Source organism: Gymnoscopelus braueri (genome assembly GCF_963280865.1).
Source record: "Gymnoscopelus braueri genome assembly, chromosome: 2".
Lineage (NCBI taxonomy): Eukaryota > Metazoa > Chordata > Actinopteri > Myctophiformes > Myctophidae > Gymnoscopelus > Gymnoscopelus braueri.
In genome coordinates this window covers 2711954-2739047 of record NC_137604.1, presented here as the reverse complement: position 1 = coordinate 2739047, position 27094 = coordinate 2711954, and the positions used below count along the sequence as shown (strand labels likewise).

Here is a 27094-nt window from a genome sequence, read left to right as displayed (position 1 = left end):
CAACTAAAAACATTTTTTTCCTTCCGGTGAAATATTTTCTTTTCTGATCATAAAGTGTGTTTTAGACGTGAGGTGGGGAGGGGGCGGGGCTCACAGTGTTCCCACTGAGTAGAGTAGGTTTTAGACTCCATTAAACTCTCTTTGTTTTGGTGAGTAGAGAAAAAAAGAAGAAAAGTAACCTTTGCCACCCTTGAGTGATACCGACATCTCGTCTGGCCCATGGACTGTATGCAGTGGTGGAAACAGTGGTGGAAACTTTTACTTAAGTGAACAGTAGGCCTACAGAGTAGGCCTACTGTTCACTTAAGTAAAAGTATCAATACTGCAATGTAGAAGTACTCTTACAAGTAAAAACTCAATGTAGCCTACTTGAGTAAAAGTAGAAAAGTATTGGTATCAAAATAATCGTAGTGGAGTAAGAATACAATATTTTTCTCTGAGATGTAGTGGAGTAGAAGTAAAAGTACTGATATTTTTGAAATACTCCAGTAAAGTAAAACATACCTCAAAAGTGTACTTAAGTACAGTACTTGAGCACATGTACTTAGTTACTTTCCACCACTGGTCAGAGGTCAGCATTTGAATGAATGTAGAATTATGTGCTGTATGTAATTTGCAATACATATTTGAGGGAACTTAATTGAATTTGACTTTTTAGACCAAAGATCCTCTCTCACACACGTGCCAGTGAATATAGGCCTCCCCTCCCCTCTGTGGTATTGAAGTGTAGGTAGTTTTTATTTTGTTTTATTATTATGCTTTTGTTGTTCTTGGCAGAGACTTGCTGGCAAGATTTGCCGGGAAAAGCTACTGTCGGAAAACCTGCATCAACCTGGAGAACAACATGACTCAGTTTCCTGCTTTGAAGGTAGGTTTCTACACTGTAAAAGTGTTCATTTAAATGTGTAGCAAAACTCAAAATGTCTCATTATTATGAAAAATATTGTAAAATAAATAATACAAATAAATAGCCGATCTACAAGTAAAATGTGTTGCGGTTATTTTTTCATCAGAATTAGTGGGGGTGTCCCATTAGAATTTCAGGTGGTTGGCCACCCTATATGCTGTAAAATGCAAATGCTCTCATTCTTTTTCCTATTTATTTATGATTCCTTTCTGCTTCATAGGACCATTTGCCAGACAGCACCATTTACGATCCATTTACCACGTCTGTGATTATAAGACCATCAGTGAGACAGACGATCATGTCAACTTCAAAGCTACTCTACGAAATGGCCTTGTCGTCCAAAGATGACATAAAGCAGTGGTTAAAACGTCACACAACCACATGGCGGGTTGCCAGAACATATACCACAACACACAACAAAGTTATTTTCAGGGTAAGACAGGTTTGATTAAAAAAATAAATCATGTGAATGGACCCAAGGGCCACCAGTCAAGCTATTGTTATTCCATACAACACATTTCATGTTAATGTATAGACACTCGCTAATGATGGTCATCAGTTATGTGTGATGCTACAGGCCAGACCGCACCAATGCAACTAGTCACAACATCTTACAACAAAACCTCTTTAAGGCTGCGTCCACACCAATGCAACTCCTTGTAACTGCCATTGGAGATAATGGTTGCATTGATTGATTGATTGAATTCTTTATTTAGAAGTTGGCAGAAAAAAGCACATGAAAGTAGTTCAAATACAAGGTCAACTAAATAGGATTAAAAAGCCCAACTGGGGTCCTTTTGTACTCAATTCATAGTGACATTAAATGACAGATAGATATACACTACTATGCAGAACATCATATAATCAGTTTAGAAATGAAAAATAAGAAAAACAAAAAATATGTACAGTAAAAAGTTCGAAAAGGGGGGGGGGGGTCGGGGGGGCTAGGTTATGACTTTTACAGGGGCCAGTTTAGAATTGCAGCCTCCTGAAGGTACTCTTTTAGGGCAGTTTTGAAAGAGATTAGGGTTTTACACTCACTGCTTTTGGTATAGGGCATTCCACATTTTTGTTGCATAGCAGGAGAACAAATTCAACCCCTTATTTGTGCCTAATCTGGGTTGGACGTGATCAGTGGAGCTACCTCTGGTGTTGTGATTGTGGACTTTGTTTACGTTTTTGAAGTATTTAGACAGGTACATGGGTATCTTAACGTTGTGGTGTATCTTGAAGACCAGGCCCATAGCAAGTTGCTGTACTCTGTCCTCAACCCTAAGCCATCCAATCCTAGCAAAATGAGCAGGGGTTAGATGGGTTTTGTGATTGAGGCCAAGAAGTAGCCTTACTAGTTTGTTAATCAAATAGCAGCAATGTGTGAGCTGTTGACAAGAGAAGGATGTAACACACACAGGGTCTTCAACGTTGTTCAGGCCAAGGACACCTTAGGTGAGAGACAGATGAAGCAGGGACCCCCTGCCCCCCCCCCCCCCTCACTACATAATAGAAAATGATGTTGCAGATTCAACTTTTTCATAGATAGCTTCATAGACTTGTTTGACTGTACTTTCCTGTGCTTTTTTTTTGCAAACTGCTAATAAAGTATTCAATCAATCAATGACAGCACTATTAGTGTTGTGTAAATTAATACTTTTGTTTATTTGTTTGTGTGTTTTTACACATTATCTTGGCTGTTAATATGTTAGATTCAGTGGTGCTCTTTTCCCCCTCTACTCCAACGCGCCGAACATAGCAGATCTACAAGCTCACAACGCCTCGCAGCTCGAGGCGTTGTGAGCTTGTAGATCTGCTATGTTCGGCTAGTGTTCCCCATCACACAGAGATTTGGCGGATCCCCTGTAGTTAATCTGAGGACCTCCCTAGGGGCCCCGGACCCCCTGTTGAAGACCCTTGATGTAAACGGGACTAATAATTATGACACAAACGTTGGGGTGAAGAAGTACAACAAACTCTCCCGTTTCTCTCACAGAACCTGGCAACTCTCTCCCAGTTTCTCTCACAAAACCTGGCAACCGTGCGCGCGAGACATCCGGTCCGAGCCGCCATTTTGATGAAGCAGCGCGAGCGAGGAGGAGAAAAACACCGACGACATGACGATGGAAACATTACCTTTACAAATGGATTTAAACCTCTAAACTACCATAAACTACCACGCAGACAGAGGACGTCGAGTCATTCCCTTTAGTTTTGCTTCTTGTTCTCGGGGGAGTTTACATTAAAAAAACGTCGTGGTTTATATTTCAGAAGTCATTATTATTTTTGTTTTCTGTGTGAACGCAAAGCAGCGTCGCGTTAGCATTAGCATGTAGCTTCACCAGCGTTAGCATTAGCATGTAGCTTCACCAGGTCTCATCTAACGGCTGTTTTCAATGTGTTTAGCATCGTTAGCCGCTAGCTTAGCTTAGCTTAGCTTAGCTCAGCTAGCTGACATTTCTTCCATTTGCTCTAACGGTTTTGTTTTAGGACTTTAATAATCTGGACTGTGGGACTAATAATATAATATAATAATATATCTGCTGCTTCAGAAGAACCGCTTCGTGTTGTTGGACTTTGAATTGAAGTGGATTTTGTGGTTCTGTAGTTTCTGGGTTCTGGAGGACTAAGAACCAGGGACCACAGGGACCAGGCTGAAGGACTGGTCGTTCCCCCCCCCGGCCTGCTGCTGCTGCCCGGGTCCCTGCGGACCCCCAGCAGCCAGGAGGAGTGGGACCCCCGGGGGGATCCGTGACGTGTCGTGGACTCTCTCTCTATCTCTGGACCCTCTGGGGTTCTTTTTTTGGACCTTTTGGGTTCTTTTTTGGACCTTCTGACCTCTGGGTTCCTTTTTTGGACCATCTGGGTTCTGTTGGACTGTCTCGTCTCGGCTCGGTTCGCACCGGTTCGGGGTTTAAATCTGGACTGTTTGATTCTCTGGGACTCTCTCTCTCTCACACATATAAAAGAAAGGCGTCCTTCCGCCATCTTTTCTCTCTGTTGGGAACAATAATCATAATAATAATAATAAAACATAAATAACCAAAAGGACTTTGATATTTTTAGCCCCCCCCCCACTATTCACCCCCCTCCTCCCCTTGGTTCTATTTAATATAACCTTGTTTATTCAGTGTTTGATATCAATCATAATCATAATGATAAATTGTTGATAAAATATAAATAATAACAGTTTAAAAAAAACGCATCTTTGTGTTGGTTGTTTTCCACTCCCTCATTAACAGCCCCTGCTCTCTGTGTGGTTTGTTAGATCTATTTATATTTATAATATAAACTGGTTGACTGACCCCTCCACAGTGTTGTTGAAGATGTCGTGTGTTCACTATAAGTTCTCCTCCAAACTGGACTACAACACGGTGACCTTCGACGGCCTCCACATCACCCTGCAGGAGCTCAAGAGACAGATCATGGCCCGGGAGAGACTGAAGGCCACCGACTGTGACCTGCAGATCACCAACGCGCAGACCCGAGAAGGTACCTGAAGATAAAGTTATTGTCTCCGCCAGGCCGTAAGGCATGGCGAGAGAGTATGTTTTACCCCCTGTCCGTGTGTCCGTCCGTCCGTCCGTCTGTCACCAGCTAATCTCAGGCACCGTTGGCCCGGTCGCTGCGAAACTGTGCACACACTCTCCCTGGATGCCAATTCAGAACATTTGCCCCCCCAATTTTTCACATGGGCCTGTTATAGCGCCACCAGGAGGCCGATTTGTGCAAAACCCATTTTTTAACATTACTCCTACAGATTTTATCCAAAGGTCATGCAAATCGGTATACAGTATCTCTATAGTCATGTGATCAACACGGATGTGTCCGATTTCCCATATTCCATCCTCATTGGCTAAGGCTGGCTTCCAAAGTTTGCAGGATTGGTCCGTTTTGAACTAAATGCCTCAAATTATGCACTCAGCTTGCGATTTCCGTGAAATTTTCACAGGCACATTCCCACTAGGCTGAGGAACAAATGCCACCCCTTTCACATTGGCCTGTTATAGCGCCACCAGCAGGTCTAATTTAGCTAAACACATTTTTGGAACAAAATGCCTCAAATCATGAATGCAGTGTCCGATTGTCGTGAAAGGCCTAAGAAGAAACGGCCACCTTTTTCACATTGGCCTATTATAGCGCCACCAGGAGGCCACAATAACCTACCTGACCTGGCGGAGACCTGTGCTCCGAGGAGCACTTTTTCTAGTCTAAAAATGTTTTCTAATCTAAATCCCCCTAACGTTGCTATATCAGCGGTGCTCCAACTTTTTCCATGTCAAAGGACCCCCAAAATGATACGTATTTGGCCGTGGACCCCCATCTCAAAATATGTTGTTTCAGGGGCACGGATTGGAGTTAAAATGTTGCTTTGAAACACAGCCTAAATATATATTTTCAAAGATTTGCACTGTTTTTCCAAGATAATAAAAAAAATAGCAGATCTACAAGCTCATACTCTGCACTCTGTGCTGTCCTATGAGCTTGTAGATCTGTTTTTTATTTTTTGAATAGCCAAAGAAATGTTAAAATGACACAGATGCGTTCAGCTATTGTCATAATGAATGATTGAGTGATTGATTGAATACTGTATCAGTCAGAAATGTAAACAGAGGTACAGTCAGACATTTAGGCTAGAAGGATAACACAAAAAAAAAAAGTCCTGGGCACGTGTTTTACATTGTGGTCCTATGTGTTCAATTCATTAGCCCTGAAACGTGACTGTCATATCATGACAGTCATGGCGGAACTTCAACCTGGTTTTGGCACCTTCTCCATTTACAACCCGTACGTCTACGTAAAGGTTCAGATTTCAAATATAAAGTGCTGACCTCAAGTCCGATCGGTGGCCATTTTCTCTTCAACTTCTTACATCCGTGGCCATGGGGTCAGCACTTCGTTTTTGAAATGTGAACGTTTATGTAGACGTATGGGTTGTAAATGGAGAAAGTGTCAAAATGATGTTGAAGTTCCGCCATGACGGTCGCGAGTGTCATGTGAACCATGGCTATGAGTTCATCAACATGACATATAGTCAGGGGATATTAGCAGAAAGATTTTCAATCTTGGAATAAATTCCTTACCCAAAAAAATCTTCACCAATGTGTTTGTAAAGGTGTCTAGTAACACATCTCACAAAGACTGAAATTCAGTTTCCCTAGGAGAATTTTTGACAGCTGCTGAAAGTTGGGGTACCCACCATTTCCCTGCATTTCCATGCAGGGCAAAATAAATCAAATTTTAATTCTGTTTTAAGTAGCATGTGAGGGGTCAAACTAGGGTGTTTTTATGATTCTGAATCCATTGCAAGCATTTGTTTTGCACCAAAACCACTCCTTGGGCTAAAAACGGCCATAGCCATCCTTGTCCAGGTATACTTTTTGTGTAAAAAGCCCATTGAGATTGGGCTGTTTTTAGCCCAAGGAGTGGTTTTGGTGCAAAACAAATGCTTGCAATGGATTCAGAATCATAAAAACACCCTAGTTTGACCCCTCACATGCTACTTAAAACAGAATTAAAATTTGATTTTTTTTGCCCTGCATGGAAATGCAGGGAAATGGTGGGTACCCCAACTTTCAGCAGCTGTCAAAAATTCTCCTAGAGAAACTGAATTTCAGTCTTTGTGAGATGTGTTACTAGACACCTTTACAAACACATCGGTGAAGATTATTTTTGGTAAGGAACTTATTCCAAGATTGGAAATCTTTCTGCTAATATCCCCTGACTAATAGCCATGAAACATGACTGTCATATCATGACAGTCATGGATGAACAATTCTGTACGGTTCCGTGTCTTCTGTATTGGTCAATAAAAAGCATTTTAATCCGATCGGTGGCGATTTTCTCCATATGCTTTCAACCACGCGACGCTATCGGTTGGGAGGTGTACTGCACTCTGATACATTATAACTATGAGAAAACGGCCACTGATCGGATTAAAATGCTTTTTATTGAACATACAAAAGATACGGGTACTCCTGAGGGCCCGAACAGAATTGTAACATTTGAGAACCACTGAGATAAACCTTTTATTGATCGCCACCAGCCCCCCCCTCTGCTGTACATGTCACAGCAGAATCAGAATCGACCTTATTGTCCCGTCACGCGGTCAGAGGTGCATTTATAGGAAGAGGTAGAATAGAGAAGAGAGAATACAGAACAACACCAACAGGAAGGTACAGTAAAATCCAGTAGGCTATACCTAAGGTTTATGATAGAGAATCACCGTCGATATGAAATTATTATCTGTATAAAAACGAGTTCACATTCTTGTCCAAAAAACTTGCTGTATGTAAACACTGAACATGAAAAAGCAACACCTTTATTCCATAACCAGGGATGCACAATATTGAACATATTTAAACCCTTTTGAAAGAGTCAGTCTGCAGAAAGCACTGATTTAATCTGTTCCTCACAAAAGGCTTGTTCAGCCTCTCGTTGATTCAATCATAAATATTATCAAATAAAATATTGGCTTCAATGCTGATCTTGAGGCCTAATATTTTCAATGCCAACATGATGACCGATGTATTGTGCATCCCTAGAGGGCACGATTAAAAGAAATAGCACTGATATGGCAGTACTGTAGTACAGGACACAGAAAAGACAACGTGTCCAGCCTGTAGAAGTATCAGTGAATCACTTTGGTTTGCATTGTGGTTAAAGTCACATGGATAAATACATTAAGACCAGGAACGCATCCTGTGTGTCATTTTAAGATTTCTTTGGCTATTCAAAAATAGCAGATCTACAAGCTCATAGCGCGGCACCGAGTGCTGCGCTATGAGCTTGTAGATCTGCTATTTTTTAAAAATCGTGAATATTTGTGCAAATCTTTGAATATTGAATATATATATATATATATATATATATATATATATATATATATATATATATATTTTTTTTTTTTAAACATTTGTAACTCAAACCATTGCTTCTAGGGAAATGTTAAAAGGACACAGATGTGTTCCTGGTCTTAAAGGTTTAATGACATTCACTTTTACACCACATTCAAAGTCTTTGTCCTGGTCCTTCAAAAGTGTACAAAAAGTTTTAAGTGAAAATTCCATTCCAGTGATCAATGGCAGGTGTTTTTCTCTCACATTTCTAAAGCCTTTTCAACTGCAATGAAAAAAGAAATCTTTGCCTGCGGGTGTCGCTGGTGAGGGATTTTGCCTGTCAATCATCGCCTCTGCTCCGCCCCCCCCCAAAGGAAAGGATAGGGGAGGGGAGGGGCGAGGAGGAGAGTGGGCGGGATTAATCGACTGTGACCTCACTGTCGAAGGGCCAAGCTCAGATTACTTTTCAGCCTAATTATTCAGAAAACCCCAGACCACAGAAAATCCACTGAATGTTCTAAGTTCAGTTTTTTTGGGTGTAATTGAGGTCATAAAACCCCAAATAAAACATTGAAAATAAAAAAAGTGAAAATGAATGTCATAGAACCTTTAATGGATAGAAAGTGCAGGCTGGGAGAAGGAAACGGTTAACAGGCTAAGATTCAAGAACCAAATCCAAGATAAATCCTAAATAAATGCATAAATAAATACATACAATACTCAGCTGCTGGCCGGAGATCAGTGGTTCTCAAACATTACATTTCCATGTCCAGGACCACCAAATGGATCATGTATTGGGGCCCCATTTGAATAGATTTTAGTGCCAGGGACCCCCACAAGAGAAGATGCGTTCCAAGATGCGTTAAAGTGTTCATCTCGCTGTGGCCCTCAGGGACCCCCGTCAGGGGTCCCCACCCAGACCCACCACTGCCCTAGCTCTCACTCTGAATGAATAAACATGTACAGTTATATCAATACATATTAGTGTACAGCTAATTATATCTATTGATATACTTATCTTCTGTAAATATATGAATGGATATATTTGCCTATTACCAATGACTGTGTATATTACAGTGGATATAAGAATATCCACTCATGAATGCTATGTGTGCATTCTATGAATAACATGAACATGGATACGTATGGTCTGTCAACACGTTCGTGTGGTTCAATGTTAACCCATTAAGACCTGGAACTGTGTCATTTTTAGATTTGAGCTAAAAAGCATTATTTTACACTTTAGGCTATTTAAAAATAGCAGATCTACAAGCTCATAGCGCGGCACCGAGTGCCGCGCTACGAGCTTGTAGATCTGCTATTTTTTGAAAAATCGTGAAAATGTGTGCAAATCTTCTGAATATATATATTTTTAAAGCGAACATTTTTAACTCAAATCTTTGCTTCTGGGGGTCCCTGGAACAAAATATTTTGATGGGGGTCCGCGGCCAAAAACATAATTTTGGGGGTCCTTGACATGAAAAAGATTGAGCGCCACTGATATAGAAACATAGGTTTTTCAGAAAACTGTTGAAATTTAGGAGACATGTAGAATCGGCTTCAGGTCTCAATGGGTTAAGCAAACTATCAACAGTTTCACTGATGAGCTGAAACTAGAATGAGTCATTCTTCCTGTTTTAGGGTGTTTGTCCATAATATTACAGCTGTGTCTCTGTGTTGGGGTGTGTTTGTCCATAATACAGCTTTATGTTTGTGTTGTTATTTTGGGGTGTGTGTGTTTGTACATATTACAGCTTTATGTTTGTGTTGTTGTTTTGGGGTGTGTGTGTGTTTGTACATATTACAGCTGTGTGTTTGTGTTGTTGTTTTGGGGTGTGTGTGTTTGTACATATTACAGCTGTGTGTTTGTGTTGTTACAGAATACACAGACGATGAAGTCCACATTCCTAAACACTCGTCAGTGATTGTCAGACGGACTCCCATCGGAGGAGTGAAGCCGGCTGGCAGGACGTTCATTGTGTACGTATATCTGTCTATAAAATCTACTGTATATGTCTTTAAAACCTACTGTACCAACACATATATCTGTCTGTAAAACCTACTGTATCAACACATTTTGGGCGACATGCCAAAATATTCCTGTCGGCCCAAAAATTGAGGATTGACGATATATTCACGCTAGAAAAGCAATATTGGGAGAACAGCGCCCCAGTCCTTTAAGCTCGAGTTATACTTCGCCGCACAGCAGGTCGCGCGCCGAAAATGGCAGATCTACAAGCTCACACAATGCGTCGTGTTTTCGACGCGTTGTGAGCTTGTACATCTGCTACTTTCGGCGCACGACCCCGTCGTCCGTGAAGTATACATTGGGCTGTAACACGTGCAGTGTCGGGTTACTATAGTAACGTGACACGCTGTCAATGAACAAACCAAGATGATGACGGCATGACTGTATTTCTGCTGCCATGCACTTGTCTCACTCTCTCACTGACAAACTTGTTTAGACAACAAAGAATTGTAAAAATATCACTTCCATAGGATATTCTATTAGGACTATAAGCTAAGATCACAGGCTAGGAGATGAAGTGTTGAAGCGAAGAAGCCTACTTCAGTTTGCAGCAACGATGTGGTGAAACACACCCATCCAAGTTTACTTCTTTATATTCAGACAAATAATAAATCGTGCCACTCGTCCAGGCCGCCCGCCCTCCCCTGTAACTAAAGGGACTTGGGTCGGGTCGCGAGTGAATTCACATTTCAAATGGCACTAATTGACTGGTGATCTAAACGTAAGCTGACACACGTTTTAATATCCAGACTTGACAGCAAAAGTTAAGAATCAAGTGCTGGATCTTGTGAGACCGGGGGTGGACATGCGTTCCTGTGTCATCGAGCTTGCAAATGCACAGCGAGGATTTGCAGAAACTACAGCTGTAGTTTACATTTCATTTTCATATAAAATATATATATTCAGCTATCATCAGACTTACAGTAGCGGATAAACGGACAACTAGGAAAGCAAAGTTTATCTGTCACTGATCTTCTCTTCCATGTTCTGTCTTTTGCAGAGATCGTTCTGACACAGTCGTGGCCGGAGCTTCCAGACCAGTATGTAAAAAACAAACAAACCCAAACAACCCAAACACACACACACCACACACACACACACAGACACACAGCTTCCTCTCTCTCTCTTGCTCTCTCTCACTCTTTCACCTTCCTCTGGCTCAAAACCACCTTTGTTTTTTACCCGGACAAACGTCCAAATGTGTTCGATGACTCTGTGAGTTGTGTGTAACCTCTTGTTCACTGTGTGTTGCCTACCAACATTTTAACGTATTTGTGTTTTTTATTATATATTGACTGTTGCTCGGTGTCAGGGGAACCATCCTAAAGTTCACCGCTAATACCTGTCAACGCAGCTTGCCGTTTCTCTCCCCAAAAAGTGCAGGATTGATGAGATGACAATTAGGGGTGTCACGGTTTTGCCTAATCCACGTTTCGTTCCGACTTTCCATTTTTAAGGTCACTTGATTTTTTAAATGTCCTTTTTTCAGCACTGATTGGCGGCTATGTCATTATTCATTTTTAGGCTATTGAATTGATCCTTGATTTGCAAAGAAAAAAACACTTGTTTCTAGAATAATTAACCTATATTTGAATAATAATGATAAATAACTTTGAAATATTTAACAGCCATGTGGCTTCCCTTGGACGTTCGCGTGCATTACTAACAGAACGAAAGAAAAGGTAAATGTTGATTTACTGAAATTGTTTCAAATTGTATGAAAATCGCGACGTCCCTAATGAACGATCAGAGCTGAGTTTTGTCGGCAGGAGAAACGGCAGGCTGTTGGAGAGAAAACGGTGCTTTGGTTTTGGAAGTTTTCCCCCCCAGACACCATTAACCACAAGTTGTTGAACGAAACTGTTACAATACTTGCACGTCATCATTGATTGATTGATTGATTGACCAATGAAAGTGTTAACTGTGTTTACTGTATTTCATAATGAAAACGGTATGTGTGTTAGCCTGCTTCTGCCCAGGCCAATGTGTATGTGGGGAGGAGAACACTATTCTTCATCACTTTTATTGTTTGAACTGTTTTCACTGTCATTTTGTTTCATGTGAAAATATCTTTTTGTTTTTCTTTGATGGTGGTGTTTTCACAAGACAGTGTAGTAAAAAGTTGTGGCTGGGATTGAAATTAATTCTGTGTCAATGAACAACAAAACCAATGCCCGATTTATGCTACGTGGTACTACGGTGTTCCGCGCCGAATATAGCAGACTTTAATCTGAAATTCTTGGCGCGCATTTACACCATCGTACAACAAAGTATAAATCGGACTTAAAGCAACGAGACACTTTGGTAGAGGTTGTGTGGGGTGTGTACTTAACCTGATGATGTCACCAGTCCTGTAGGCGACATACATCGCTCCGTTGTAGATTAGGATTAATTGATGATCCAAAAATAATGTCTCATTTACTTCCATTGTAATTTAATTCAATTCAATTTTATTCTCAGTCTCAAATTCAGTCTCAAATTCCAACAAGTTGTCTCGAGACACTTTACATGTAGAGCAGAGACCTCACATTATCCCACCCTGAGCAAGCAATTATTTTTTGCGTCGGTGGCAACGAAAAACTCCCCTTAACACAGAGAGAGAGAGAGAGTATAATAAATATAATGGTTTAAGATGGTATATAATGGTATAGTACACAAATGTTAAGATATATAATGGTATAATATAGTAGCAATCCAGTCCGCAATCACACCCTTGATCTGCACCTGGAGGTCCGTAATAACGGTCCATGGAAACCTGCTAAATGGGAGACACACTTGTATGATGAAAAAGATCTGTCACTATTTTAGCACATAAATAAACACAAACAAAGCTGATTTTGACAAGATATAACATCACACCACCTTGTATGAAGAGTGTTTTAGATAAAACATATCAACTTACTGTTGATTTAGCTATTTTCTGTGGAAAAAGGAAGGAAGATCTGTGCATCCAAATCTTAAAATAGTAAAATCAACAGGAAGTTTACATTTTCATTTTGAAACACTTGTCAGAGTCGTCTTTTCCTTTAGGTCAGGGGTTGGCAACCGTTTGACATGAGGTGTCATGTTTTTATTTTCTCAACACAAAACGAGGTATTAAAGCGGCTGGAACAGCAAAGGCCTGTACAATTAATCTCAAGCAGGACAGCACATCACAACAAAAACATGGAAATGTAATCATGTAACATCTGCAAATGCTTTTTCAAATAGTAGCGTTTTTCAAATAGAAGGTGGTTCTTAAAAATGTCCACAGAGTCTATACGTGAGCACCAGGAATTTGAACTGGACCCCGAAATTAACAGGAGTCCATTGTACAGTGGAAGTCAATGAGATGCTATTTTTGCATTATTAATTTCTAATCAACAGCACAACTGAGCGATATATATGTGGCTAATTGGGCTAGTTACATCATGACAAGGTAACTACACAACCCAAACCTCTACCAAAGTGTCCTATTGCTATAGAGGTGGTGTAAGGGAAATAGAATGACATTGGTTCTCTATAATCTTTCTCCAGTTCTTCTAAAACGTGAATATAATCAAACCTGCTGTTCAATAACTGTTGAACTGTTTATTGTTTTTATACTGTACACTTTTCTAAACACTGAGATGATGATTCTATTATGCCTTGAACATGGACTTACCTCTTCACAGGTGTTTTTTTTTAAAATATATTAAATGCTATGCATTCTATATACACATTTTTTTTAAAAATGTAATCTGCAAAAACAAAAAGGTGCAGCAAAATACCATGAACTGTTAATGTTTATTATAAACATGTGGTGTTGGTGCATCGTTGAGAGGGTAGATATTCTACAGAGTGAACTGAGGTATGACATTTTGACATGATGACAGTTGGTTGAGATATGATCCTCATAATCCTAATGATTTGAAGTGATTTCCTCGGGAGACCATATGGTCCATGGTCGCTGCTGTCAGTGAGAAAGAGGCTCGGGTTGTAGCAGTGAGCGTGTCCTGGCTGTAAGCTTGTAAGCGGCAGAACCTGTCAATAAAGTTGTTGAGTGGTTCGTGCACGAGCCACACACACACACACACACCAGACCCCCGTGTGTTTTAACTCCGTAAAAAGCACTCCCCCGGGGAACAGAGTCACTTAGGGTTACTCGAGAATTCACCTCCAAGTCCGACCTCTCTCCACTCACCCTGGTTTTATTTAAGCCTGATTGCCATGTGCTGCGTTGTACGGTGGCGGTGTGTGTGCGCCGAAAATAGCGGATTTGACACGCTGTGAGCTTGTAGATCTGCTATTTTTGGGGAACAAAACCAGTGTACAACGGGTATAAACGAAAGTATTCATAATTCTGAATCTGTACTCACGCCGTAGTAAGCTTGGTTAAGTTACGGTGTTCAAGTTTGTGTGTTAATATTATGCTATATTATGCTATTACGTTTCCTGCACATGTTAGGTTTACTCATTGTTTGGAGGTCTCCTCTGCTACGCTATAGAGAAGCATCACTCCTCTAGTCTGCTATGGTATAGAGAAGCATCACTACCCATGTTAGCTCTGGTCCATAGTGTTAGAAGGAGTTCTCCTTAACGCTATGGTACTTTCAAGCCGTTGTGCGTACACACCCCAGGCTGCGCAGCCTCTCGTCTTGGGCAAAAATAAAAAATACACTTTCGCTACTCACCAAAACAAAGACGGTTGTATGGAGTTGAAAGCTTACTTTCCCTAGTGGGAACACTCTGAGCCCCCCCCCCCCCCCCATCTCACTGATAAAATATATTTGTTTTAACCTAAAAAATAATCCACCGGATGGAAAAAAAATTTAGTTACTCCACTCCTTCCAGTGAAATATTTTATTTTCTGGCCAAAAAGTTTATTTTAGATGTGAGGTGGGGGGCTCCGAGTGTTTCCACTAAGGAAAATAGGCTTTCCACATCTTAAAACCGTCTTTGTTTAGCGAAAGTGTATTTCTTATTTATTACTAAAGACGAGAGGTTGCGCTACTGCGGGAGAGTGCAACGGCTCGAAAGTATCGTTGCGTTAAGTAGCCAGCCACTGGAACTATAAATGGGGTTTTAAAAAAAAGGCCAGTGGGTTTGTTTATATTGTTCACGTTTTCATTTAGAGCGATGATCCATCTTATTGGCTTGCTACTTGAATGACTGGTGCTACCCATTCATTAAAGCAAAGTAAACAATAATAATAATCATATCCTAAAAAAATATTATGAAAGTATTCCTTTACAAAAGCAATGCAAGCTTTGTATAGAAGGAGCGATTAGATGTGTATTGATCTACAGGACAAGGATATAACGGTTGATTTTAAGGGAGTAGTTCACCCAAAACATTACTTACACTGGGGTCTGTAATTGAAAGAAAATAAGTCATTTTTATGGTGAACTACTCCTTTTAATAGAACATACAGACTCAGTACATGGATTGTACTGTATCCATGGTACCACTCTGTCACTGAAACGACACATTCAAATCATGAGGACTGATCATGTGCAACAATGTTTTAGGTCCTTTTCAGGATGTAAAAAAAACATGCAGAACTCCTGCACAAATGGAAAGAAAATAGTCTCAATGTGAAAAACAATGTTTCTGTCCAGAGACCTTTAGTTTCTCTGGACCTAAACATTGTGTTTCACATTAAAACCTTTATTTCTGCATTTAAAGACGGCTGGTTTTCTCTCTGACACAGCTGTCGCTTTGTAGGTTTGGCAAAAGACTTCGTCGTTTCAGACTGAAGAATGATAGTTCTTTAGTACCTTATTTTTTTGTTGTCTTGATTTCATTCTTGCTCATGGGTCAAATCTTAACCCTGTGAATGGGCCGTGGTGTTGTCTAATAATGCCAGAATAATAGGCTAGGTGTGCATTAACTGTATTTCTCCATTTCCCCCCAGAATGTGACATCCCTGTTCTCCTGTTCCGGTTCATTTCCCCATAGCTTCATTTGATTGGCTCAGGTGCAGATTTGAACCAGTAACGCTTACCATCGCTGTCAGGCAGAAACCTCTTATCTCCATGTTTTAACTTGTGTTTTATCGTAAATTCATGCCCTACTACATTACTACATATTACAGAGTCACACAAAAGCATAGACACACATTACTACATATTACAGAGTCACACAAAAGCATAGACACACATTACTACATATTACACAGTCACACAAAAGCATAGACACACATTACTACATATTACAGCGTCACACAAAAGCATAGACACACATTACTACATATTACAGCGTCACACAAAAGCATAGATACATATTACAGAGTCACACAAAAGCATAGACACACATTACTACATATTACAGAGTCACACAAAAGCATAGACACACATTACTACATATTACAGAGTCACACAAAAGCATAGACACACATTACTACATATTACAGAGTCACACAAAAGCATAGACACACATTACTACATATTACAGAGTCACACAAAAGCATAGATACATATTACAGAGTCACACAAAAGCATAGATACATATTACAGAGTCACACAAAAGCATAGACACACATTACTACATATTACAGAGTCACACAAAAGCATAGACACACATTACTACATATTACAGCGTCACACAAAAGCATAGATACACATTACTACATATTACAGCGTCACACAAAAGCATAGACACACATTACTACATATTACAGAGTCACACAGAAGCATAGACACACATTACTACATATTAGAGTCACACAAAAGCATAGATACACATTACTACATATTACAGAGTCACACAGAAGCATAGACACACATTACTACATATTACAGAGTCACACAAAAGCATAGACACACATTACTACATATTAGAGTCACACAAAAGCATAGATACACATTACTACATATTACAGAGTCACACAAAAGCATAGACACACATTACTACATATTAGAGTCACACAAAAGCATAGACACACATTACTACATATTACAGAGTCAAACAAAAGCATAGACACACATTACTACATATTACAGAGTCACACAGAAGCATAGACACACATTACTACATATTAGAGTCACACAAAAGCATAGATACACATTACTACATATTACAGAGTCACACAAAAGCATAGACACACATTACTACATATTAGAGTCACACAAAAGCATAGACACACATTACTACATATTACAGAGTCAAACAAAAGCATAGACACACATTACTACATATTACAGAGTCACACAAAAGCATAGACACACATTACTACATATTACAGAGTCACACAAAATCATAGACACACATTACTACATATTACAGAGTCACACAAAAGCATAGACACACATTACTACATATTACAGAGTCACACAAAAGCATAGACACACATTACTACATATTACAGAGTCACACAAAAGCATAGATACACATTACTACATATTACAGAGTCACACAAAAGCATAGACACACATTACTACATATTACAGAGTCACACAAAAGCATAGACACACATTACTACATATTACAGAGTCACACAAAAGCATAGACACACATTACTACATATTACAGAGTCACACAAAAGCATAGATACACATTACTACATATTACAGAGTCACACAAAAGCATAGACACACATTACTACATATTACAGAGTCACACAAAAGCATAGACACACATTACTACATATTACAGAGTCACACAAAAGCATAGACACACATTACTACATATTACAGAGTCACACAAAAGCATAGATACACATTACTACATATTACAGAGTCACACAAAAGCATAGACACACATTACTACATATTACACAGTCACACAAAAGCATAGATACACATTACTACATATTACAGCGTCACACAAAAGCATAGACACACATTACTACATATTACAGAGTCACACAGAAGCATAGATACACATTACTACATATTAGAGTCACACAAAAGCATAGATACACATTACTACATATTACAGAGTCACACAAAAGCATAGACACACATTACTACATATTAGAGTCACACAAAAGCATAGACACACATTACTACATATTACAGAGTCAAACAAAAGCATAGACACACATTACTACATATTACAGAGTCACACAAAAGCATAGACACACATTACTACATATTACAGAGTCACACAAAAGCATAGACACACATTACTACATATTACAGAGTCACACAAAAGCATAGACACACATTACTACATATTACAGAGTCACACAAAAGCATAGACACACATTACTACATATTACAGAGTCACACAAAAGCATAGACAAAGGCAAAGACTACGTTTTTCAGAAGGTGTTTTTAGAATCGTACTCGGGTCTAAATGGGTTAAAATTTGCAGCTGAGCCAATCAAATGAAGCTATGGGGAAGTGAAGTGGAACAGGCAACAGGTAGCGCCTCCTACTGGGGGAACCTAGAAATACATTTCTAATGCACACAGTCTGTTCTGTCACGTACCCAACTCAGAGCGACCTGTTTTAGAAGACTTAGTGCCCTAGTGCTTCGTCCATTAAGACCGGGAACACATCTGTGTCATTTTAAGACTTCTTTGGCTATTCAAAGAATAGGAGATCTACAATTTCATAGCTATAAGCTTGTAGATCTGCTATTTTTTTTTTTAAATCGTGGAAAAGGTGTGCAAATCATTGAATATATATATTTAAAGTGAACATTTGTAACTCAAATCTTTGCTTCTGGGGGGTCCCTGGAACAAAACGTTTTGAGATGGGGGTCCGCGGCCAAATACTACTATATAAATAATATCTATAAATGTTTGCTAAATCCTAGCCGTGTGTTGCTATATCAGTGGAGCTCCAACTTTCACATGTCAAGGAGACTATATGTATTTGGCCGCGGACCCCCAACTCAAAATATGTTGTTCCAGGGACCCCCAGAAACACAGATCGGAGTTGAGAAATGTTTTGCTTTAAAACATATATCCAAAGATTAAAAAAAAAAAAAATAGCAGATCTACAAGCTCGTAGCGCTATGAGCTTATAGATCTGCTATTTTTGAATAGCCAAAGAAATGTTAAAATGACACAGACTCGTTCCTGGATTGAATGGGTTGAAATTAAAACACAAAGGCTTTGCAGACCGACAGACGAACGCTGAGGCTCTTTAGATGCAAATATATAGAAAGAAAAGAGAGACAGAGAGAGAGAGAGAGAGAGAGAGGACCCAAACGTCCACTCTGTCTCACTTTGTCACCATGTTTTGTATTTCAATTATTCTATTCACCCGTTTCCTAGGCTGTGTGTTTTCCACTTCCTGTCGATTTGATCCAATGAAATCCAATGAAACTGATCAGGCGACCAATGATATCCAATGAAATCGACAGGAAGTGGAAAACACACAGCCTAGGAAACGGGTGAATATAATTAGCATCCAAAGACCCTCCAATGTTCGCCCGTTGACGTGCGAGCCTTTTCTGTTGTTTATGGACTTTAAATAATGCTGGCCTCTGGCACCTAGTTTAGAGTGCAAACCTTTCTGTTTTACTTACCGTAGTGCTAAAAATACTATGGATTCCACTTCCCCCTCAAGTTGGGTAGTGGAGGTAGGATGGAGAGGGAGCAGGTTAGTCAGTCATTTCTAGTTCTGTAACACCGGCTTTTATTAGCTGTGTTTTTTCGGCTGAACATTATCGTTGGATTGGAGCACTGTTATCTTTCCCCTCAACAGAGTCTTGAGCTGAATTCCGATACCCCCAACTTTCACACTCACTCACTCTCCTCGCGTCCTCCACTCGCGCCTTAGCCCCCCAGCGAGGAGGAGAGGATTAGATGAGACGACGAGTGATCGACCGGTTGACCGTCATTTCAAAGCGACGGCAAATTCTGTGTCACTTACGGCGGTTTCGAGCAGTGTTTGTGTGGCCTCATGGTGGAGGAGGACCATGTGTATATACATCACGGGAGAAGGAAGAAAACGTTGTGTACATGTGATGCGGAAGACTTCCGCAAGGAGACAAGAAACTCTTTTGAGCCTACACCTGTATGTGCACTCGCTGAACGCCGCTCCAAGCGCACTCGGAGAGCCCATTCGGCTCCTCCACTCGGTTCCTCCAAAAAGCAAATTACCAATTTGGGACAAAACTATTTCCGGGTCAAGCTGGAGTGAGTGAGTGAGCCAGATTTGGGGTATTGGAATTTGTCTTTGGAGTAACTCTGGGTATTTGGAACACCATAGCGTCAGAGTAAAGCTAAACACAACACCGTAGCATTCGGGAGTAAACGCCGGGTGCCGAAAACACCCGTAGCGATCGCGGTAACGCTAAGTTACCGAACAAAACCGTAGCGATCGAGGAGTGCTGCTGGCTCCTGGTACTGCAGAAAACCGTGTGTGTGTCCTGGTTGTTGAACGTTAACATGTTTAATGTCTCTACTCTGGTTCCCTGCAGACGGACTCTTCTCCTTCAATGTCTCTGGCCCAGCTCACCAAGGTACTGTGTGTGTGTGTGTGTTAGTTACCACAACACTATCTGTCCAGCAATAAGTCATATTTTTGAATGTTTCAGTTGATGTTGCACTACTGTTTTATACTCTTGTATACTGTACTATTTACATATTATTATTATTGTTATTATTATTATACTAACTTGTAGCTGCACTTTAACACTTTATTCATGGATTTTGTATTCCTAGATCAGTGGTTCTTAAACCTTTTTAATTTCAAGGACCCCCACAACTCTTGAGAGTGTACAAATGGAACCAAATGGACCCTTACGGCTCCATTTGGTTCCATTTGTACTCTCAGAGTTACAGACCTGTAAGGGTCCATTTGGTTCCATTTGTACACTCTCAGAGTTACAGACCTGTAAGGGTCCATTTGGTTCCATGTGTACACTCTCAGAGTTACAGACCTGTAAGGGTCCATTTGGTTCCATTTGTACACTCTCAGAGTTACAGACCTGTAAGGGTCCATTTGGTTCCATTTGTACACTCTCAGAGTTACAGACCTGTAAGGGTCCATTTGGTTCCATGTGTATGTTACAGTATGATTGGAGAACCAGTACGATTGAAGAAGGCTCGCTCGTTTTTACCACCCACCCAGCAATTCTGTAGAAGCAACACTAGAGGGAGCCACAAGCCAGGCTTGTGCACAAGCATATATTGCCGCGACCACACACACGCGTGCGCGCGTGTGTGACCGGCTTCGAGTGCTATCAATGCATTGAATGGGGAAATAGGCGAGTTTATTAGACCTTTCAATGGGCGAAATAGGCTACTACCTACCCGCGATTTATCAGACCATTCATTCAGGAGCTACTGACCTACTTGGAGGCGGAGCAGTCCGCACAACAATATTTACGATTCTGTGCCTATCGGTACATAACTCAAACGGCGCTGAGTAGGCACAGGCGAACGTCACACCGTTCAGGACGGCAACTCGGTCGCCTTAGCTCCCTCTGTGGTCCTTCACGGGGTGACAGTTCGCCTGTGACTGCGCGCCTCCGTCAGGGTCCAAAAGCGAAACCTAAACTGAACTATTAAGTCATGTCAGTTGGTAGGTTAGTATGTCTTGATAACACCCAATGAATGGTCTGATAAATCGTGGGTAGGTAAGTAGGTCGCCTATTTCGCCCATTCAAAGGTCTAATAAACTCGCCTATTTCCCCATTCAATGCAGATAGCATTCGAATCAGGTGGACTGTTAAGATACTTTTATTGTGTTCTGCTGGCTTTTGTTTTAGTTTCTCCCTGACACACACACACACACACACACACACACACACACACACACACACACACACACACACACACACACACACACACACACACACACACACACACACACACACACACACACACACACACACACACACACACACGGAGAAGGAGCTCCTCCTCCTCGCGAGCCTCGCTAATAAACCCTGTCTCGAAAAGCCCCGCATCGCCCCGAAGCCCCGTGCCTAAAAACGAGCGCTCTGTCTTCAATCGTACTGGTTCTCCAAACGTACTGTGACATGTACACTCTCAGAGTTACATACCTGTAAGGGTCCATTTGGTTCCATGTGTACACTCTCAGAGTTACAGACCTGTAAGGGTCCATTTGGAACCCTGAGGGTCCCTGAACCCCAGTTTGAGACCCACTATCCTAGTTTAGTTTTAATTACACTGCAGTACTCGGTATCGACCGATATGCAACTTATGGGTATCTTAATCGCCATAGGGAAGGAACACATTGTATGGGTACGTCTCTAATACAAAGCCCTGGCAGATAGATAGATGGATGGATGGATGGATGGATGGATGGATGGATGGATGGATGGATGGATGGATGGATGGATGGATGGATGGATGGATGGATGGATGGATGGATGGATGGATGGATGGATGGATGGATGGATGGATGGATGGATGGATGGATGGATGGATGGATGGATGGATGGATGGATGGATGGATGGATGGATGGATGGATGGATAGATAGATAGATAGATAGATAGATAGATAGATAGATAGATAGATAGATAGATAGATAGATAGATAGATAGATAGATAGATAGATAGATAGATAGATAGATAGATAGATAGATAGATAGATAGATAGATAGATAGATAGATAGATAGATAGATAGATAGATAGATAGATAGATAGATAGATAGATAGATAGATAGATAGATAGATAGATAGATAGATAGATAGATAGATAGATAGATAGATAGATAGATAGATAGATAGATAGATAGATAGATAGATAGATAGATAGATAGATAGATAGATAGATAGCATGGGTTCCTCCTGCTCTCTCATGTGGAACATGATGGATCATCATCCTCTCCTCTCTGCTGTGTTCTCAGACTGCTAACCTGGCCGAGGCCAACGCTTCGGAGGACGACAAGATCAGAGCCATGATCTCACAGTCCAACCATGACTATGACCCCATACAGTCAGTACACCACGCCTACTCACCTGTCCACCACACACACACACACACACACACACACACACACACACACACACACACACACACACACACTGTAGTTCTAAAACAGTAGTAGTTCCCAAAGAGTGGTTCGGACCAGTTTTTATGGGTCGCAAGTAAAATATATCCTTTTTTCCGTTTCCAACATTAAAGAATATATATATATATATATATATATATATATAAAGAAGTTCCAACATTTTCCCAAAGTATTTAATAAATAAATTGAAAGAATCAAATAATTTCCATAAATAATTTGCGCTGCGTTGTGAGCTTGTAGATCTGATATTTCCTCTGGTTTGGGTGTCCCGGGCAAACGTCTTCTTTCTCTTTTGGGTCTTGAGCTAAACATTTGGGGAACCACTGAAGTAGAACACCTTTTTGTTCCCTCTGCATTAAAGTGTAAAACTGTGACCTGTTTGAAGGGAATGGGCCGTAACACCGTTCACCGCATCATAAAGGTGTAGCTAATGATTCACTTACACCCTAGTTCAGACCAAGATTCACCACGAGACTAAACTGATTTAAGCCTTATTAATACTTTAACTCGCCACAAATTGCTAATCTACTAAGCTCACAACGCACCACGTGAGCTTGTAGATCGGCACCAACGTTCGATTGAGCATAAATTAAGAATGTATTGTAGAACGTGGCGCAACGAACTTCGAATTCCCGATTCAGCATGGCTAGATGTTAACCCATTGAGACCTGAAGCCGATTCTACATGTCTCCTAAATCACAACAGTTTTCTGAAAAACCTATGTTTCTATATCAGTGGTGCTGAATCTTTTTCATGTCAAGGACCCCCAAAATTATATGTATTTGGCCGCGGACCCCCATCAAAATATCTTGTTCCAGGGACCCCCAGAAGCAAAGATTTGAGTTAAAAATGTTCGCTGTAAAAAAATATATATTCAGAAGATTTGCACAAATTTTCACGATTTTTCAAAAATAGCAGATCTACAAGCTCGTAGCGCGGCACTCGGTGCCGCGCTATGAGCTTGTATATCTGCTATTTTTGAATAGCCCAAAGTGTAAAATAATGCTTTTTAGCTCAAATCAAAAAATGACACAGTTCCAGGTCTTAATGGGTTAAGACTCCAAATATGTTATATGATGAGCTGTATATAAGCCCCTAGAAAGAGGTTCTTAGGATTCGGCATAACACACCTCAGTGACCTGGCTGTGTGTGATTAGATCTGTAAACCTCCGTCCTCTGCTCTCTCCACAGTTACTCCAAGAAGGCCATCGGTCCTCCTCCCGCCCACTACATGTGTTTCCGCTGTGGGAAGGCGGGCCACTACATCCGCCAATGTCCCTTACAGATGGTAATGGTAAATGCACACACCACGTCACAGAACCTCCCGAAACACACACACACTCACCAAACAAACGGACAGCCAAGTTGGCTAAGTTGCTTGTAGATCAGTTTTTTGTTTTTTTTTAACACATCGGGTGCCGAACACGGTCTGAACCGTGTTTTCAGTCTTTTTGTTTTTTTCCGTTTTTTTTCCCACACGGGAGGAGCTAGAGCAGCTCTGGAGTCACCCTAGGCGATTCTGAGAAGGATAGGCCAGTTGGATCACCGAGTCAAAAACATGGCTCCCCATCCGCTTCCTGTCTTATTTCCTTCTTATTATATATTCTTATTTTTTTCTTATTTATTTATTTTTTAACCCAAAGACCAAGGAGATATGATTTTTTTGAAGATCTAGACTCCCATTCCACTTCCTTGTTAACTTAAAACTTAAACATTTTGTATCTCTGCTCCTGAGTACTTTTTTTTTCAAATGAAAAATTTCTGGCAGTGGGCAAACGCAAAAATAATAAAGTTCTGGCAGTGAATGAGTTAAAACGTCTGTATCTCCGTATCTGTTTCCGCTGTGGAAAACCGGTCATGCGCGATCCCTCCCCGTTGTAACACACACCACGCATTGTTATTGTTATAAGAAAATGTACATTTTGACATCATATTCTTTTCACTGTACCTGTTTATTTTGTTTGTATGTCCAGTGGCATCAGTTCATCAAAAGCTAAGGTATGGCAAGGTTAGGGTTGCCAACTCCCAGAGATTGAAATAAGGGACACCTACCCTGAAAAAAAATGGGGGTCAAACCCCCCAAAAAAAACGAAATGCATAGAAAACTATGCACTATACCTGTAACAATTGATGTTTGTTTTTGATTTTTTTTTAGCAACCCATATATTTGAACGGAAATGTATATTTTTATCCTGTGCTTAAAACATTTATTTTTTTTTGGTTTGACCATGAGGGGCCGCCAAGACGCTGCGTTGGGGCCGCATGCGGACCGCAGACCGCGGGTTGAGTAGCGCTGCGCTACATGAATGCATTTTTTTTACGTGGATTTGCTCGTCGTGGAGTGTAGAGCTTTAAACAGCAAAGCGCAGTCAATGGGGAGATTGCTGGCACCCAACGTATTCTGGTATTAAAGAAATGTTGGCACCCAATGTGTTAACAAGCTACACCGCAGGGTTGATTTTGACAGCAAGTCATAGTCTTTTGAATAAAATTCCATTTAGTTTTAGTCATATTTCAGTCATCTGAAATGTTTTTAGTTTTTGTCTAGTTTTAGTCGACTAAATATAAGATTATAGTCGACTAAAACTACAGATGATTTAGTCGACTGAAATGTATGTTGGCGGTGCCTTGATGGCGTCGTAATGACTGATTTTACACAAGGTTGCATGCTGAGAATAGCAGATCTACAAGCTCACAACGCGTCGCAAGCTTGTAGATCTGCTATTTTCAGAGCGCAACACCCGAGCGCAACCAAACATAAAATGACTCGTCTTTTAGATCTACTGGATCTCTTCTCCACTAGATCCCTCACTGACATTTTAGTCTAGTTTTTATTTGTTGACAAAATTGTCAATATATTTAGTCTTTATTTTTTGGGGTCTTTTATGCCTTTATTTGGACAGGACAGTAAGGCTGACAGGAAATGGGGAGAGAGATGGGGGGGGGGGGGGGGGGGGGGGGAGACATATAGTAAAGGTCGTCGGGAACGGGAATCGAACCCGCCACACGCTGTCATGCTGGATGACCAGTTTATGTGGTACGCGCCTGGACCGCTTGGCCAGCGGACGCCCCATAATTTAGTCTTAGTTTTAGTCATCGTAACTTAGTTCTTACCAGTGGTGGAAAAAGTACTCAAATTCTTTACTTAAGTAAAAGTACCAATACTGCAATATAAAAATACTCTGTTACAAGTAAAAGTCCAGAATAAAAAAAATATTTGAGTAAAAGTACAAAAGTATTGGCATCAAAATGTACTTAAAGTACCAAAAGTAAAAGTACTAAATATTTGAAAATAGCAGATCTACAAGCTCACAACGCGTCGCGATGCGACGCGTTGTGAGCTTGTAGATCGGCTATTTTCAAATAGCCTACAGTATAAAATAGGTTTAAAGTGGTTAATGTATGTTTCATTATATCGTAATTTATATCTGAAAAGTAACTAGTAACTAAAGTTTTCAAGTAAATGTAGTGGAGTAAAAGTACAACATTTGCCTCTGAGATGTAGTGGAGTAGAAGTAAAAGTATTGGAAATTGGAAATACTCAAGTAAAGTACAAATACCTCAAAATTGTACTTAAGTACAGTACTTAAGTAAATGTACTTAGTTACTTTCCACCACTGGTCATCGTAACTTAGTTCTTACTTAGTTTTTATTTAGTTCTCGTCAGTGAAAGAAAGGTAGTCGACCAACATTTTTCATCATAATCTTAGTTGACGAAATCAACACGATCATGATATTTTAGTTGATGTGAACCTGTGTGTGTGTGTGTGTGTGTGTGTGTGTGTGTGTTCAGGACAAGACGTTGGAGGCTCCTAAGCAGGTGAGGGTCAGTAAAGGGATCCCTCAGAGCTTCATGGTGAAAGCTGAACCCGGTACCAAGGGAGCCATGCTGACCAGCACGGGAGAGTACGCCATCCCTGCTATCGACGCGTACGTCACACACACACACACACACACACACACACACACACACACACACACACACACACACACACACACACACACACACACGTTCAGTGGTGGAAAAAGTACTCAAATTCTTTACTTAAGTAAAAGTACCAATACTGCAATATAAAAATACTCTGTTACAAGTAAAAGTCCAGAATTCAAAATTCACTTGAATAAAAGTACAAAAGTATTGGCATCAAAATGTACTTAAAGTACCAAAAGTAAAAGTACTAAATATTTGAAAATAGCCGATCTACAAGCTCACAACGCGTCGCTTTGCGACGCGTTGTGAGCTTGTAGATCGACTATTTTCAAATAGCCTAGGTATAAAATAGGGCTAAAGTGGTCAATGTGTGTTTTATAATATAATAATTTATATCTGAAAAGTAACTAGTAACTAAAGTTTTCAAATAATTGTAGTGGAGTAAAAGTACAATATTTGCCTCTGAGATGTAGTGGAGTAGAAGTAAAAGT

The 27094-nt window shown here is 40.4% G+C and overlaps 1 protein-coding gene across 4 annotated transcripts in view; it reads left to right on the top strand.

Moving 5' to 3' along the window:
• Window positions 1-2989: 2989 nt before the first annotated feature.
• Window positions 2990-27094, top strand: part of LOC308075891 (uncharacterized protein) — a 67300-nt gene continuing 43195 nt past the window's right edge. For 3 of the 4 annotated variants that reach the window (XM_080415877.1, XM_080415876.1, XM_080415874.1), the window contains exons 1-7: window positions 2990-4390; window positions 9618-9717; window positions 10767-10806; window positions 20105-20146; window positions 22508-22596; window positions 23864-23966; window positions 26466-26602. In XM_080415877.1, the coding sequence (XP_080272003.1) occupies window positions 4225-4390; window positions 9618-9717; window positions 10767-10806; window positions 20105-20146; window positions 22508-22596; window positions 23864-23966; window positions 26466-26602 (677 nt within the window). In that variant the 5' untranslated portion in view covers window positions 2990-4224. The remainder of the gene's footprint in view (window positions 4391-9617; window positions 9718-10766; window positions 10807-20104; window positions 20147-22507; window positions 22597-23863; window positions 23967-26465; window positions 26603-27094) is intronic. The other variant, XM_080415875.1, reaches the window with a different exon arrangement.